This window comes from Drosophila willistoni, unplaced genomic scaffold (assembly GCF_018902025.1).
Source record: "Drosophila willistoni isolate 14030-0811.24 unplaced genomic scaffold, UCI_dwil_1.1 Seg501, whole genome shotgun sequence".
NCBI classification, from domain to species: domain Eukaryota; kingdom Metazoa; phylum Arthropoda; class Insecta; order Diptera; family Drosophilidae; genus Drosophila; species Drosophila willistoni.
The window spans coordinates 14,180-31,472 of record NW_025814432.1 but is presented as its reverse complement, the minus strand read 5'-3'; the positions used below and the strand labels follow the sequence as shown (position 1 = coordinate 31,472).

The window sequence follows — 17,293 nt, the reverse complement described above, 5'->3', positions numbered from 1 at the left end:
GCCACTGCTGTACCCGCTGCCACTTCTGTACCCGCTGCCACCACCGCTGCCGCCGTTGCACCCGCTGCCACTGCTGTACCCGCCGACTATATGTCTGCCATGCGGGCTGCGGCCTCGCTCGCCGCCCCCGCCACTGGTCCCGACGAGGACCCATGGGAAGAGATGCCCGCTTTAGTGCCCTCCGTATCGACTGCCGCGGCCGCCATCACACCGGCCACTTCCGCCTCCCCCAGCCTGGATGAGCAACTGGTGACGCTGCGAAAACAACATGAGTTGCTACAGCTACAGCATCAAATCCGCAAACTGCAGCAGGGGATTGACGAATCCCAAGCACCGAGGCAGCAAGTCTGTGACGTGAGTGTTATTGAGAGCATGGTGGCTCGATTTTCAGCGGATACCGCATACGATGTGAAGAAATGGCTGAACGATCTGGAAGACGCATTTGAAATTCTGCAGTTGAACGACCGCCTACGGTTGATCGCATGCCGTCGTATGCTGGAAGGTACGGCGGCGGTGCTGCTGCGCACGGTATCGGTGCACAGCTACGAAGAATTGAAGGCAATCCTCTTGCGAGAATTTGGACGCTCGTGTAGCATCGAGGAAGTGTACCACGCTTTGCGTGGCCGGCACATCGAGGCAGGCGAGGGATGTTTAAGATTCGCAATCGAGATGCAGGAGATTGCCATGAATGCTCCGATTCCGGAGAACGAGCTGGTCGACCTGATCATTGATGGACTGCGGGACAACTCTACTCGAGTCGGCATGCTGTACTCAGCTCGGACAATGGCTGAACTGAAGCCCCTACTGGAACGCTACGAGCGCCTCCGTATGCTGGCCGCTGCCTCCCGACAGAGCAACAGCGTGAAGGCGCAGCCAACAACAACTGCCGTGGCGCCTGGAAACAAATCATCGGGCACCGCTACGAGTGAGACCAGATGTTTCAACTGCTCAGGATGGGGGCATTACAAGAGTCAATGCCCGAAACCAATAAGACCGCCGAATTCGTGTTTCAAGTGTGGCATAGTGGGCCACATCTACAAGAACTGCCCGTCTCGAATTGGAAAAGCCACCAATTTCATTGCTGCCGCCGCTGATGAAGCAGGAGTTCGACTAGACCATTTACAACTGGTGAGTGTTGCTTTTGTTTGTGATGAAGTGCAAGATAGGAAATTTATAGATATGTTTTCCCTCCTGGATTCGGGCAGTCCAAAGAGTTTTATCCGTCAATCTGAAGTCCCCTCCAACTGCCGTCTTAGCCCCCGTACATTGAACTGCCGTGGTTTAGGAAATAGCCAACTTCTGTCCTTAGGCCAAGTCCAGTGTAGTGTTCGCCTCCGCAACACACAGACAATACATACGTTTGAAGTCCTGACGAACCAAGCAACCGAACTGCCGATGATTATAGGTAGAGATCTTCTGTATAAAATTAATATTAGACTCTGTAAACTGAAGGAACGAGAATATGAAAAAGAATCGTTGATACTCATGAATAAACCGACTGAATGTATAAATCCAAAACTTACTGCTGTTCTGAAGTCCTTTGACATATTTATGGAAAAGAGAGTGATACTGCCGTGTGATAGGAATGAGATTGTGCCTGCCGAATTGTTGTCTGATTCTCCCCTTCCGAAAACTTCTGCTGTACCTTCGGAAACATTGAACGATGCACTTATGGCGATAAATTCCATTGAGCTCCCTGCTGTCAGTGAATTAGACTTTGATATAGAGTGTGATAGGAATGAGATTGTGCCTGCCGAATTGTTGTCTGATTCTCCCCTTCCGAAAACTTCTGCTGTACCTTCGGAAACATTGAACGATGCACTTATGGCGATAAATTCCATTGAGCTCCCTGCTGTCAGTGAATTAGACTTTGATATAGAGCCCGCGTTACGGGAAGAGCAAACCGCAGCCCTTAAGTCTATTATTTCCGCTTCGTATGTACAAGTTGATCCAGATTTAATCAAGCCCATGAACTATGAGATGAAAATAGAATTGACTAGCCAAACTCCGATTTTCTGCCGCCCCCGCCGTCTGTCGCACCACGAACGCATCGAGGTGCGTGAGATTTGTGACGATCTCTTGAAAGCTGGCATTATTCGCCACAGTAGTTCCCCTTACGCTGCCGCGATTGTCCCTGTACGCAAAAAGGACAACACCCTAAGAAAGTGTGTAGATTACCGCCCGTTGAACAAAATTACAGTTCGAGATCATTTTCCGATTCCTCTGTTAGATGATTGCATTGAACATCTGGGTGGCAAATCATTCTTCACTATCTTGGACTTGAAGAACGGTTTCCACCATGTGAAAATGCACCCAGACTCAATCAAATATACTGCCTTTGTAACCCCTGATGGCCAGTTTGAATATGTACGCATGCCCTTCGGACTTTGTAATGGCCCTTCCGTGTTGCTAGATTTGTTTATTTTGTCCTTAAGGAATTTATTAACCGAGGTCAACTGGTGATATATATGGACGACATTCTAGTCGCGTCGCATGACTTTGAAACCCACCTTGAGATTCTGAAGGAAATATTGTATGTGTTAAGAGTGAACGGGCTATGCCTGAAGCTGACGAAATGCCGTTTTGCGTATAGGGAACTAGAGTACTTGGGCTACTTAGCCAATTCCGCCGGTATCACGCCTAAACCAGCCCATATTCAGGCGATACGGGATTTGCCCATTCCAAGGGATAGCAAGGAATTAGAGCGTTGCCTAGGCCTATTCTCATACTTCCGCCGATTTGTATCAGGTTTCGCTAAGATTGCGTGTCCGCTGTCCCGATTGTTAAGAAAAGATACCCCTTATGTCTTCTCCGATGAATGCCTTGAAGCCTTCCGAACACTGAAGTTGAAATTGATCGAATCCCCCGTGTTATCTATTTACAACCCGAAGTCTGAAACAGAGTTACACTGCGATGCTAGTTCAATTGGTTTCGGAGCAGTGCTCCTCCAGAAACAAACAGACGGTAAATTACACCCAGTGTCCTACTTCTCTAAGATGGCCTCCGCCGCTGAATCGAAACTACACAGTTATGAGCTAGAGACGTTAGCTATAGTGTATTCCTTAAAACGTTTTGAGACGTACCTTAAGTTCATCCCGTTCAAAATCGTGACCGATTGTAATTCCCTTGCGCTGACACTGAGAAATGGTGGACATTCCGCCAAGATTGCTCGCTGGGCCCTGCTGTTAGAAAACTATAACTACACGATTGTACACCGCTCGGGGGTTGGTATGCCCCATGCTGATGCTCTAAGTAGAATAGAAACTGCCGCATACGTTGACGATATAAACCTTGACTTCCAACTGCAGTTAACCCAGAACCGGGACCCTGAGATTGTCAAACTCCGAGATGAGTTAGAGAAATATGAGATAGCGAATTTCGAACTGCGAGATGGAGTAGTGTACCGCCTGTCCTCGACGAGTATACCCCAACTTTATGTCCCTTCCGAAATGGTAAATCATGTCATACGAGTAGTGCACGAGAAGCTTGGCCATATGGCCACGGAGAAATGTTGTGCACAGATCAAGAAGCATTACTGGTTCCCGTGTATGAAGTCTTACGTTAACAATTACATTAAAAATTGCCTCAAGTGTATCTACTACTCCGCGTCCGCTTCGGACCACCGTGTCACGCTACATAGTATTCCGAAAGTGCCCCTTCCGTTTGATACCGTCCATATTGACCATTTGGGCCCCCTTCCGTCCATACGTTCTAAGAAAAAGTATCTTCTGGTTGTCATTGACGCTTTCACCAAATTTGTGAAGCTGTACCCTGCCGCCACGACTAATTCACGTGAAGTATGCCAGACATTAGAATCTCAGTATTTCGCAAATTACAGTAGACCCCGCCGAATCATCAGTGATCGAGGTACCTGCTTTACTTCCTCCGAGTTTGAAGAATTTCTGAAGGCCAATAATATAATTCATGTGCTGAATGCCACTGCCTCACCCCGGGCCAACGGCCAAGTCGAGCGGGTTAACCGTGTGTTGGGCCCCATGTTGGGTAAACTGACGGAACCTGTGGACCACGCAGATTGGGTCCAACAACTGCCGAACATAGAGTTTGCATTGAATAACTCCGTCCACTCCACAACCAAATTTGCCGCTTCCGTACTTCTATTCGGTGTTGAACAACGAGGTGTGGTAGTAGATGAACTAACCGAACGGTTGGGTGAGAGAACGGAGGAGGTCGATGCCTCAGAGGTAGACGTCCGGAGATTAGCCTTCCGTAACATTGTTAAGTCCCAAGAATATAATTCGGAATATTATTCGAAGCATCACCTCCCTGCCGTTAGTTTTGAGGAGGGGGATTTCGTAGTTATTAAGAATGTGGATACTTCGGCAGGCACGAACAAAAAGCTTATCAGGCGGTATCGTGGTCCGTATGTGGTTCGTAAAAAACTTCCGAACGACCGATATGTTATCCGGGATGTAGAGGGCTCCCAAATCACCCAACTACCATATGATGGTGTCCTAGAAGCCTCCAAATTAAAGCTATGGGTTGCCCCTGATCAAGATTGCACTTCTGATAGCCAAACAAAGGCGACACCAGCCACTTAAGATTCTTATTTACCCCCCTCCGTTGTTACCAATTGGAATCGAGGTCGATTCCTCGTCAGGACGGCCGAGTTGTAAGATTCCAATTATTTCAAGTCTGTTAAATACTCATGCATATATCGATTGTTAGTAATAAGTATCGATTGTTAGTAATAAGTATCGATTGTTAGAAATAAGTATCGATTGTTAGTAATAAGTATCGATTGTTAGCGATAAGTCCTCGATAGGTTGAGAGACGGCGTCTCTCTTCTCTTCCGGCGATGCAACGAGCAAGTTGCATTTGCGCAAAACCCAAAGATATAATCCGATTAATACAAACTAATCTTTATCATTTTTAATTAATAAATAGGTGTTTACAATATGTTAATTTAATTTTAATTCAAACAAAATCAAAACAGGTAAATTTTTTTTTTGATAATTAATTGGTAAATATTTATATAACTTGAAAGGCTAAAACTATATAATTTTGGTTATTAATATTAGGTTAAGCAAAATTGTATTCATTTTTTTTGAAAATGATACTTATTGTAATTAAATTTTGCTCCTAAAACATTGAAAATATCGAATCACGCCACTATCGATAGTTTCCAAGCTCTAACAAATGCAACACTAAAAATTTGACCCGAGTGTGTTTCACGTTTTCTAACACTACTTTCTACGATTTTCCAAAACTGGATAATATTAATTGTGGTCAAGTAGGCGGCACTGGCACTAAAAGTTTTCGGTCGACCTCAGCTCACAATCGACTTCACTTGCTTCGCAGCAGTCAAAGGAACAAGTTCAACTTTTTACTTCTTCTGGTCCTTCTCCTTTAAAGCATTTAAAAATTTAAAACGCTTTAATTTAATCCTTCTCCTTTAAAGCATTTAAAAATTTAAAACGCTTTAATTTATTCCTTCTCCTTTAAAGCATTTAAAAATTTAAAACGCTTTAAAATATTCCTGCATCTTATGAACTGAGCGCTTTTCGGAATCATTAAGATGAAGTCGTTTCAGTCAGAAAACATTTATATTCCTTATTTGTTTTCTTTACGTCAGCATAAGATTTTAAAATTTTATATTCCCGTCTAAATATAATAAAATAATTTTTCCTTAATCTTTACAATACCAAAATTACAAGATCCTCCACAACAGACACATCATATAAAATAGTCCGGATTTCATTTTGTTGTCTATCCACGGCGTTGGAATTACTTCATGGATTACTGAGTGTCGAAGTTAAAGGGGAACACATAAGCCATTTGACTTCCTTTCTTCCTATGGGCGATCTGGCAAAAGTAATGCTTTTGATTAATTTTCCTCTATTACTTGTTTTTTTAGTTTCCACTGTATTAATGATGCACTGAATTATACTTTTTTATATAAAGGTGGTAGACCTAACATTTTTTTTTATATAAATATGCTCCCGACGCTCCTGCTCACGGCGCTCCTGCTCACGGGGCTCCTCCTCAAGGCTCTCCTGCTCACGGCGCTCCTGCTCACGGCGTTCCTGCTCACAACGCTCCTGCTCACGACGCTCCTGCTCACGACGCTCCTGCTCACGACATTCCAGCTCACGACATTCCAGCTCACGGCGCTCCTGCTCACGACGCTCCTGCTCACGACGGCGTTCCCAATGGAGACGTTCCCGCTCATGACGCTCCTGCTCACGAAGCTCCTGCTCACGACGCTCCTGCTCACGACGCTCCTGCTCACGACGCTCCTGCTCACGACGCTCCTGCTCACGACGCTCCTGCTCACGACATTCCAGCTCACGACATTCCAGCTCACGGCGCTCCTGCTCACGACGCTCCTGCTCACGACGCTCCTGCATTTGACGGCGTTCCCATTGGAGACGTTCCTGATGGATACGTTTCTGATGGAGACGTTCGCGATGTTGGCGCTCCCGCTCACGACGCTCCTCTTGACGGCGCTCCCGGTGATTCTCCTGCTGGGGACGCTGATTCATATGTGAATTGGCAACAATATAATCAGTCGGTGGTTGCTGCTCATAGTCATCGAAAAGCTGTTGCTGCCACTGCAGACGCTGTCGATTTTCACGAATTTCATCCTCCACTGGGATGAGGCAACTGTACAATTGACGTGTATTATATGGATTATACGAATTCTGATCATCCTGTCTGGCCCATTCGGGAATCTGTTGCTGCAGTGGATTGTTTGGTCGCTGTTGCATCTGTTCCAGTAGATCCAGCTCTCGGTCTTGATATTGACGGCGTTGTCGTAGCATTTGCTCATTTTGCTGCTGGCGATGTTGCTCAATTTGCTGTTGTCGCTTCTCCTCCTCCTGGAGGTACTGCTGTCGCAGTTCCTCTTGATATTGTTGCTAATATCGCTTATTCTCGGTCGATTCCGGTGCCGATTGACGCAATCCCGCATCCACTTCGAATACATGTTGATGATGTCTTCTATAATTCTTTATTTGCGTCATGCTTGCACTGCAGGCTGCGTCCAGGTTGCTATAGAGCTGTTCGGCCACCACGCCAGCCGAGTTCCGCGAGAATTGGGCCCTCTCAATTAATGCTGAAAATACCTGCACGTTCAATGTTTCGGACTTGTAGCCTTTATCGATGCTAGGAAGTCTTGCAGGTGCAAGTTGTGCTTCCCCGAGCGAAAAATGTATGGCTTCATGGTCGCTTGCAGTATATACATTAGCAGTTGCCCAGCTAGTTGACCTATAAAGACTTTCACTGACGAAAGTCAGGTCTATTACTGAGCCGAGTCCCGCTCTATTGAAGGTATTTTGGGATCCTACGTTAAGCAAAGCTATATCAAGTGTTGCAAATGCCTCTAAAAGTGCTCTCCCTTTGGCATTGGTTAGACTGCTACCCCATTCAACAGCCCAGGCGTTGAAGTCCCCAGCTATAATAACTGGGCTGCGGGTACGTGCGTCTGCTCAAGATCGTCTAAGGCATCACTGAAGCTTTGGATATTCAGACTTGGTGGCAAGTAGCAGCTGTAGACCCAGTGGCCGCTTATGTTTGCCCAGAAATACTGCAGGACCAGTTATTTCCAGTTCTGGCCTTAAAAGGTTCGCTTATAATGGCTATGTCTGTTCTAGACTCACCCACTGTCTGTGATAGCAGCTCATGGGCTGCCCAGCAATGATTTAGATTAAGCTGGATAAACTTAATCATCATTATTGTGCTTACGGGTCTCGTTGGATGACCGCCCGTTTGCGGACGGGCATCTCTGGCTGCCAGCTACATGTGAGAGTGAAGTCAGTCCTTCTGCTGCACATAGAATACATTTGGCCTCGTTACAGCAGTCCCGAATTTTATGACCGCTGGTTCCGCATTTTAAGCACCAGCCACTACTGTCAACGTCGCTATTACATTTGGCAGCGACATGGCCAGTTTTTAGGCACTTGTAGAATCTAACTGGGGCATTATTAATTCTGATTCGGCACACTGACTATGCCACCGTAATCTTATTGGCCTTGAGGATTGTCTCTGCAGTTGTTGCCGGAACATATATGAGCGCTTTCTGGGTATCACGGTATGATGGGCAGAGACTTTTGACAGCGCCTGGCTCTAGGTCAATTTTCAACTTGGTAGAAAAGGCTGCTACTATCTCTTCTACGGTTGTCTCGTTGTCTAGGTCCAGTATTTCCAGCCTTGTATTATCTGTGAGAGCGCCCATTGCCAATATCTTCTTTTAGCTTATGAAGGTTATCTGCTCTTCCCTTACTTAGCTCGAGGAGTAAGTCGCCATTCGCTGTGCGCCTCACCTTGGTAACATTTCCTCCAACGGCTTTAATTTTTTCATCTTGGCTTCTAGTTACCATTTTGAGCATATCGCTATATGAGACCCCTTCAGTGCTATGCAGAATAATAGCATCTGGTCTATGCTTTAACTGAGCCTTTCTTTTTGTTTTAGACTCCACAGTTTTCCATTCTGGTTGAACTTGGGGAGCTGAGGCATTGTGACCTTGCTGTGCATTGTTCTGGGTCTTATATGCCCGCAGACTTGTTTAACGCAAAGACTTGCTGGGCTTGGTCCTTCATGTCATTATTTACATATCTGGCGTTTCGCAGTGCTTTAGCTAGCTCACCTGACTTTTTCACCATTGACCGGAGTAGAATACCTAGGTCTTCGTTTTCGGGATCAACTGGTTCGCATATTGCGTTCATCTGATTCGGCTGCTGTGGGTCGGCATCTTCGTTGGGGCCGAGCGACCAAGCGGTTGGAGTTGACCATTGGCTCGGCTGATCTGGCGGTATTAAAACCCGCCGGTCAGAAGCCCTTTGCCCATCCTCTTCGTACTCCATTTGACTGACCGGCATTGCCACAGCGGCAGGGGCCAATGCTGGCCGTTATCAATCTATAGATTCAGTAGATTCGAAATTTAGAAAATTTTAAAAATTCCAACGATCGCCAAATGGTGCAGCCTGAAAGCATGTAAGCTTACAGGTCTGCTACCCGTATCAGCTGTGTCCGAATACGTTGACCAACACTGCTGAACAGCTGATGCTATCGAACTACGAAATATGAAGGTAAGCCAGGTGGAGTAGTGGCTCCCGATTGAGCCCGCAGGTGTTTGGGTACGTAGCACCACCCCTAACCGACTCTGGTTAACAATTGTGTATATTCTCAGGTCTCAGGAAGCTCCTTTATTTGACGAGATTTCGGAACGACTTGAACTACGCGACCGTACTTGGTGAGAAGAAAAACTGTGTGTCACCGCCTTGCATTGTGTGTGTGTGTATATGTCAGAGCCCGGCACTCATATCACCCGGGGGACGAACACGTTCGGCACCTCGTATGCGTGTAACCGAACGGCTGCCGAAGTCCTCACACAGAGGATGAGGGTTGATTTAGTTTCCCTCAGCATTTCGACGGAAGCAGATCTATGTCGCTTTGTTGAGAAAACACACATGAAAAAATTGATCGCTGCTTTGTTTTCTCTATCTTTTTCTTGCATAAGATTATTTGCTGCACTCGTTTTCTTGATTCGAGGCAGAATTTGATGAAGTTTAATTTTGCGCAGTGTAAAGCAACATACGCATACAAGCAAGTGCACACATACAACTAAACTTTTTTAGCGCTCTCTTTGTGCCGGGCCCCGGTATATGTGTTATGTATAAAAGGGCTGAGAGAGAACTTAGGGGTATGTATATACACTAATACATACCCAAGTGAAAAAATTTTTTCGATTGCCAGCCTCTTACATAAATCATTTTAGGTTATAACAACACAAAAATATTAAATTGTCATTTATTTAAATAATTAGCTAGGAAATTGGCAATTTTCCGTGGCACACTAGTGAAGAGCCTTGAAACACTATTTTTAAGATTTATTTAGGCAATTAATTCCCACTTTTACTATATTTTTTTAACAATTTATAGCTGAGCTTTTTTCTTTGTTTTTTTCTTTGTGTTGAGGCGAATGCTCAAACTAGCACCAATGGCCGACTGGCCATTGGCTCCTTTATTGTTCTCATTCTAAGACCTTAGAATCTATAACAAGGGTCATTAAATACAGCAATTTACAATAAGTGCTGAAGGCATAATAAAGTGAAAAATGAATTAAGACTAGTCCAAAGTGGTCTAGAATATATATAATATCATGTAATTTGGAAATTTCTCACAGATTTATATTTGCGGCTAAGTTCATTAACATAACTTGAATCCAGACTGCACTGTAACTGGAGGCAGAGAGATGTCCAAATGTTAATTAACAGTGAGATACAAATGTCCAATATAAATATTTTATGGGCGTGATTAAAAATTTGAAGATATTTTTAGGCATAATTATCTTCTATTAATTTGTGTCATCAGGCGTTTTTTTTTAAGATAAGGCGTTTGATCCGCCTGGCCTCAGTCTTTCGATTAAGGCCGCTTTATTTTCTATCCTTTCATCTTCTAGAGACAAACAATAGAAATTAAAAAATAGGGCCGTTACAGCAGCAGGGGAGGGACAATATAAAATAACTTATAAACTAGCTTAAATACTAACAATTAATGTATAATAATAAAATAGACAATAACATTTAGAATTTAGTGTTTTTTAGAGATAATTATGGCGTAAGTAGTTTTAAGTATTTAGCATAAGTAAGTATTAGTTTTTAGCAATAAGAATTTTAAATTTAATTTTCCGGTGCAAGGGGTCTTAATAGGGGGAATTAGGCGAGTGCAGAGGACACTAATAGAGGTAAGTAGAGAAGTGCATAGGGCGCTAGACCGAGAAATGTAGGGAAACTGGCATTTTTTTGTAGTATTTTTAGGGCAACACTGGAGTGTTAGCGTTAGATTGCATATTCATTGTCTCATGCCCAAATTTTCTTTCCTTTTCATGATTCATTTGCCTTTCTTGCCGCTCTGGGCGCTGGTCAACGACAAATTTTGACAGTTCAGCCTTATAAAATGCACAGCCCCTATAGGTGGCTCTATGGCCATCTCCGCAGTTGCCACTCTTTGGAGATTGGCCATCAGGAGAGGCGCATTTGTCGGATTTGTGCTGGCCAGCACAGACGGAGCAGAGCGGGGGAAGGCAGCAGTACCTGGCTGTATGGCCAAAGAGGAGGCAGTTTTTGCATTGGGGAATCTCCCTTTGCCTCTCGACGCGTTCCTCCTGGCTGCCTAGGACCTTAATTTTTAAGTATTTCATCATGTTTATTGTCATTATGTTTGTTAATTTCAATTAAAAAGACATTCATTGGCCTCTTAGTTCTGTAGTTTGTTAGTCTTTTGATGTATTTTGTCTCAAATCCTAGCTTTTTCAGGTCACGACGGATAGCTTCGCATTCAGTGGAGTGGTGTAGATTCAAGATGGCAAGTCTAGCACCTCGTTCCCATCTGTGAGTAAAAAAGGCAAATTTGTTTGCCTCCAGGGTAGCTTTTATTTTGCCATAGGTGTCCATTGTTTTGGCCGTGATTTGAGTCAGGCCGTTACTCAGCCGGGCCAGGTGATAAAGGGAGAGAATTTCCAATTCTCTCTTTATTTTTACTTGTATGGCCGCAGTTGCAAAGCCAAGTGGTTGGCTCCCGAAGGAGTCAACCATCTTTTATTGTATTTCGCCCCCTATCAGGAAGCATATACAATTACAATAAAAACGAGCTTAGAAATAATTTACAATGGCTTATTAATAGTGTGAATGATTAATATATAAGACATAATGTTTGTTGGGTGTTACTGGTAGGACAAAAAAAAATTGTGGGAAATTGACATGGGAAATTTTTTACAGGCAAGTAAATAAATGCTCAAATAAAGGATCAAGAACAAGTTGCAAGCTGCAATAATTATAAAGAATATAGTATTTACAAATATTGTTCATTAATAGTGATTAGTATAATTGTTTCTTGCAGGTTATCAGTTCGAATCATATCGATTCATGGCGTCATTGCAGTTGGCAAAATCTTTGAGGCAGCGCTCTTATTGTCAGGAAAATTCCCTCTTATAGGCAAGAAGTGAGTAACATGTGTTGTTTTTTTTGTCATAGGCAAACATTTCGGCTTATTTCTGTCTCTCTTCTCGGATTGGACTATGTGAGACCCCAGAACAATGTATGCGTGCCCTTCAGCCCCAGTATTGGAGGTTTTGGGCCGTCAGGAGAGCTTGTTTGCCTGTGGAGTGGCAGCACAGTAGGCTAGCAATTGGTGCGCGGCACTGGAGAAGCATCTGTTCCATCTACAGGCTCGTTTGGAGGAAAATAACTAGGAGCGGGAGGGCCAAATCCCTTCGACCGCAATGTAGTGCTCGAGCAGGCATTGCTTGGATGATAGGTCCATATAGACTGCCTGCTGGCCAGGCCTGGTACAGGCTGGCTGAAAGCGGGAGGGCCAAGTCCCTTTAACCGCTGTATGGAGATTTTGTCAAGGTCAGCTGGCTGAAAGTCAGTAAGTAAAGAATTAGCAGTTTTTTGCACCTTCATGGGTGGTAATCTCTCATTATTTTTTGTTTCAGCTTCTATGCTACTTTCAATCTCATTCAGGAGCTCGTTTTCAACTCGCTCAAGATTTTTTGAGAGTTGGTCATCATTAAGGGTGAATCTTGAGTGGAGGCAGGACAAGTCGCTGGATTTGGATTGGCTGGCCCTTCAATCGCTCTTCTATGTACGCGCGATTTCGTGTGCCTCTTTTAAAATCTCGTAACAGGCCGTTGATCACGTGTCCTTCCATGCGCACAACAGGTTTGTTTAGTTTCGATTTTTCCTCCTTTTGTTTTTTGAGTTCGTTTCTCTCAATAATTTTTTGGTATCTTAGGTGGCAATCGAATCTGATGAGAGATGGGGCGCCATCAAAATGGGCCGTCGCCTCCCGCATTGCATGCCGATCTAGATGAGTAGTTGGAGATTGCTGCTGCTGTGTGTCAACGGAAGATGAAGTCCGTAGCTGGGAGGCCTGTGCTGCTGGGTGGTGCTGCTGGACGACCATTTGATGCTGCTGCGTATCCATTTGCGGTGAGTATTGAATATTTGCTGTCATTGGTGGAGCTGGAATGTCAGATTGCTGCTGCTGAGTGTCAGCAAAAGATGAAGCCCGTAGCTGAGAGACTTGTGCTGCGGACTGATGCTGCTGGCCTGCCAGTTGATGCTGATTCATCTCCGCCAATAGCTGAAGATGTTGTATATTAGCTGCATTTTGAGGAACTGGAATAGTTTTCTGCCGAGTGTCAGCAGAAGATGAGGCCCGTAGCTGGGAGGCCTGTGTTGCGGGCTGGTGCTGCTGACCAATAAGTTTATGCTGCTGCTGCGCCATAATTTGCTGTGAACATTGTATACTTGCTGCAGTTTGAGGAACTGGAGTCTGAGATTGCTGCTGCTGACTGTCAGCAGTGGTTGACGCCTGTTGCTGAGAGGCCTGTGCTGTGGGCTGGTGCTGCTGGCCATCTGATTGATGCTGCTGCTGCGTCGCCAATATCTGTAGATATTGTATATTTGCTGACATAGGAGGAGCTAGATTTGTGGATTGCTGCTGCTGTGTGTCGATAGGAGTTGACACCTGAAACTGACAGGCCTGTGCTGGAGGCTGACGCTGCTGTCCAACCACTTGATGCTGCTGCTGCATCGCCATTTGCTGTAGATGATGTATACTTGCTGCAATTTGATGAACTGGAGTTGCTGACTGCTGTTGTCGTGTGTTTGCAGGAGATGACGCCTGTAGTTGAGAGGCCTGTGCTGCGGTCTGGTGCTGCTGGCCAGCTGGTTGATGCAGTTGCTGCAACGCTAAATGCTGCAGGTGTTGTATGTTTGCAGTACTTAGAGGAAACGTGGTTGTAGTTAGCTGTTGCTGAGTGCTATTTGTGGTAAGAAAGTTCTGTGTTGGTGCTGCACATTGCTGCTGGTTTGGCTGTTGAGTGAGATGAGGTGTATTTCGGACTGCTACCATTTTCTCTAGTTGAATAGAGTATCTAGGCCAGGAGAGCCTTGTAGGAGTAAAGGGTTTTTCCAGGATATTCCTTACTTCTACATTTGGGTGTTCTAGAGTGGAGATAGCAAATCTTACGCAAGCCAAGTCATATTTGAGTTCCATGGATTTAACATTATGTTTGTCGCGAATATAGGCATTTGTGCTGAATATATCCGAGTCAGTAATTTTTCTCAGCAGTTTGTTGTGCGTTTCACAGATTTTTTTGAATAGAGTTTCCGAAATAAGGCTGCCCCATACAGGAATAGCATACGTTAGAATGGGAACAATAATTTGCTTAAATATTGTGACTTTACATCTTGTGCTGAGGGAGCTCTTTACGCCAACAAGCCATTTTAGGCGATGATAGATAGCTTTAGCTTGAATACATAGGTGGTGACTCCTAGATATTTATATTGATTAGCGTTTTTTATAGGTTTTTCATCGATTTTTATTAGGTAAGATCTTAGAGCAGGGGATATGTTTCGTTTTGTGTATAGGACACGAATAGTCTTATCATTATTTATCGTAAAGCACCATTTAGTTGACCATTTGGTGAATTCATTTAGGTATTTTTGCGTTTTCCTGATGGTCATGTAGGCATTTTTATCAGTAGATACGATTATAGTATCATCTGCGAACGTTGACAGTAGGATGTCAGGGTTCTTCTTGGTTTCACCTGATACCATGAGGAAGTCGTGTTCTAAGATATAATCAGGAATTGGCATGTCAGACGAATAAACATTGAAGAGAAGGGGGCCCAGAACACCGCCCTGGGGTATTCCTGCAGTGATTTTGCCAATTCTGGAATATGTGTCATCTGTGCCCCTGACTGTGAACGATCTATCCTCCAGATAGCTTTCAAGAATCTTGAACAAGCAGTAAGGCAGGAGTTTGGCCAGTTTATTCAATAATCCTAAGTGCCACACTTTATCAAATGCTTCAGTAATGTCTACAAATACAGCAGAGCTGTATTCTTTTTGTTCGAGTGATTTTTGTAGTAACTGTGTGACCCTTGCGAGTTGGTGTTCAGTGCTGTGGTTTTTGCGAAAGCCAAATTGATGGTTTGGAATTGCTTTGCGAAAAGTTGAATACAAATTATATTGTTCACACCAAAGATTAAAAAGGGGCAACGTTACAAGGTCAAGGACAATATCCAGGCTGTTCACACGAAATTCGTGGCGGACTTCAAAGCAACAATTGGATTCAAGCAGCCGGCAGAAAATCTATTGATTAAATGTGATCCCATTCAGTTAAAGGGATTCCTGCAGACTCTCAAACTGGATATGGAGGGCAAGGACGCCATCAATTTGAGACTGAATATAGCCACTGCCACGGCCATTACACAAAAAGCAAAGTCACAGACTAAAATGACTATAAATCGTCGCTGCGATTATCCCATCAAGGGTTTTCCACGATCTCTGCAGTCTCTGACAATCAATAGTAGTCAATTGGTTAAGCTAAGTTTTGAGATATGCTCGTTGCGTAATCTAACCCATCTGGATGTGGCCAACAAGCAGCTAACGAAGGTGAATAATAGTTGGTAGCTTTTCGCGCCCTTTTATCTTTCCTGTTTGGCTGTACAAATGTTTAAAACTTTTTTCAGATACCCGTGGAGTTGGGACGTCTGCCCCTGACGAAACTCGTACTTCTTGGGAATTGTCTGGGAGAACTGAACGATTGGTCATTTCTAAATGGCATCAAATTGAGTGAATCTCTTTGTGAATTGGATTTATCTGGTGGTTAAATGGCAAAAGCTGGTTCATTTGAATCTAAATCACAATAATCTAACCTTTTTACCCTTTGCCATGCGACGACTGAAGAAATTGCACTCGCTTTATGTATCGGACAATAAATTGGAATCTCTGCCAGCTGCCCTAGAAGACCTACACATTAATACCCTAGATGTTTGTGGCAATGCATTTAAAGGACCCAATCATCTGGATGTTCAACGTCTCGAGGGCACCACTGAGGCAAACACAAGGACCCAATGCTCCCCTCAGCCGCTCTGGCTGCAAGCAGCTCGTTCAGTCGACCAATTTAATCTGCCTATATACTCACTACCTGCCATACTGATCAAACTGATAGCCGAGACACCAAAATGTGTTTGTGGCAAATTTTGTTTTCTCATGGACTCGCTGAATATCTATAAACGTATACGCTCTGCCAAATTTGAAAGAATCAAGAATTATAGCTACAGTCCAGATCAGTTTATATATGTTGATATTGTCAAATGTGGCTACTGTAAGAATGTTAAATCATGCGCATGATCTTCCCTGATGTTAGTTGGAATATTTTATTTATTATTTTAGTATTACAATTCTTAATAAAGTCTGATCTAAATGAGAATTAATGTTAAAGTTTCTTCAGAGAGATCATTTAATGTTATTAAAATTGCCTAAATTGACTAGTCTTAGATTACTATCGGAATAATCTGCCAAAAGGTCCCAATTGTACACAAATCTAGTACACTTAATTGATTTTTTGATATATAACAAATCCAACCCATGTATATTTGAAGTTGATTAGTTATTTGCCAATTAATCTATCTCAAATACTCTTGTCCATTGTTTCATCTCTACTAAATTAGAACTCTCTCCATTAAACATAATGTTTAAAGGTTGATTCTTTGGGAAAACCTGAAATGGAGGGTGCCTGAAAGGTTTTGATACAACGAATAATTACGAAAATTTTCAATTTAAGTGAATTTCAGAAATTTAAATGACGAACAAATGCTTTAAAATTAGTTAAACATCTTACATCTTGAGGGAGAACGAGAGAAAGGGAACTAAGGCAATTCTTTTGCCCTACACACACACATACACATATGACCATATAAAGACATTCACACACACGTCTACATCCCTTCCTGACTACACCTTCCTCCCCCGCCTTCTGTCCCTACGCAATCGTTTTTATCCTTATCATTCTGAATTTCTTGCCTATATATGGCTTACTTTTGGTTTCCTTTTGGGTTGCTTCTATGTTTTTTCATATTAAGAGCTCGTTGTTTTTATTATTAAAAGCTGTGTGGCGTATGTGACTTGCATAAATGTGTGTGTTTTTTTTTTGTTCTCTGTGAGTTTTTCTTTATCTGAACTCACGAGCTTTTCCACATTTTCCTTTTTTGCTATCATTTTGCTTTTTACTTCCACTTTTTCTCTCTGTCTGTTTATCAAAATCACAAAACTTCTGGACACTTTTTAAAGAGGCATAAAAAAATGACACACTAACATCCAACACACACACCACACACATGACACATACTCACTACCTCCCCACTACTGCCTCTTTCTCTATACAGTGATTTTATTCACCACTTTAATGTGCAGCTGGGGAATTGGCTTGGTTTTGACTGAGAGGAAACGAAGAGAAGGGAGAGGGGAGATTCGTA

At 43.5% G+C, this 17,293-nt stretch overlaps 2 protein-coding genes across 2 annotated transcripts; one reads left to right on the top strand and one right to left on the bottom strand.

Annotated features, from left to right (window-relative positions):
* Nucleotides 1-12,531: 12,531 nt before the first annotated feature.
* On the bottom strand, nt 12,532-13,566 carry LOC111519172 (mediator of RNA polymerase II transcription subunit 15-like). The gene has a single exon (XM_023178560.2). It carries the CDS (start codon nt 13,564-13,566, stop codon nt 12,532-12,534), a length of 1,035 nt encoding a protein of 344 aa, XP_023034328.2.
* A 77-nt stretch (nt 13,567-13,643) lies between these two features.
* On the top strand, nt 13,644-15,716 carry LOC6637527. The gene is made up of 3 exons (XM_047013004.1): nt 13,644-13,736; nt 15,018-15,428; nt 15,506-15,716. Exons 1-3 carry the CDS (start codon nt 13,644-13,646, stop codon nt 15,644-15,646), a joined length of 645 nt encoding a protein of 214 aa, XP_046868960.1. The 3' UTR covers nt 15,647-15,716.
* The last annotated feature ends 1,577 nt before the right edge of the window (nt 15,717-17,293 follow it).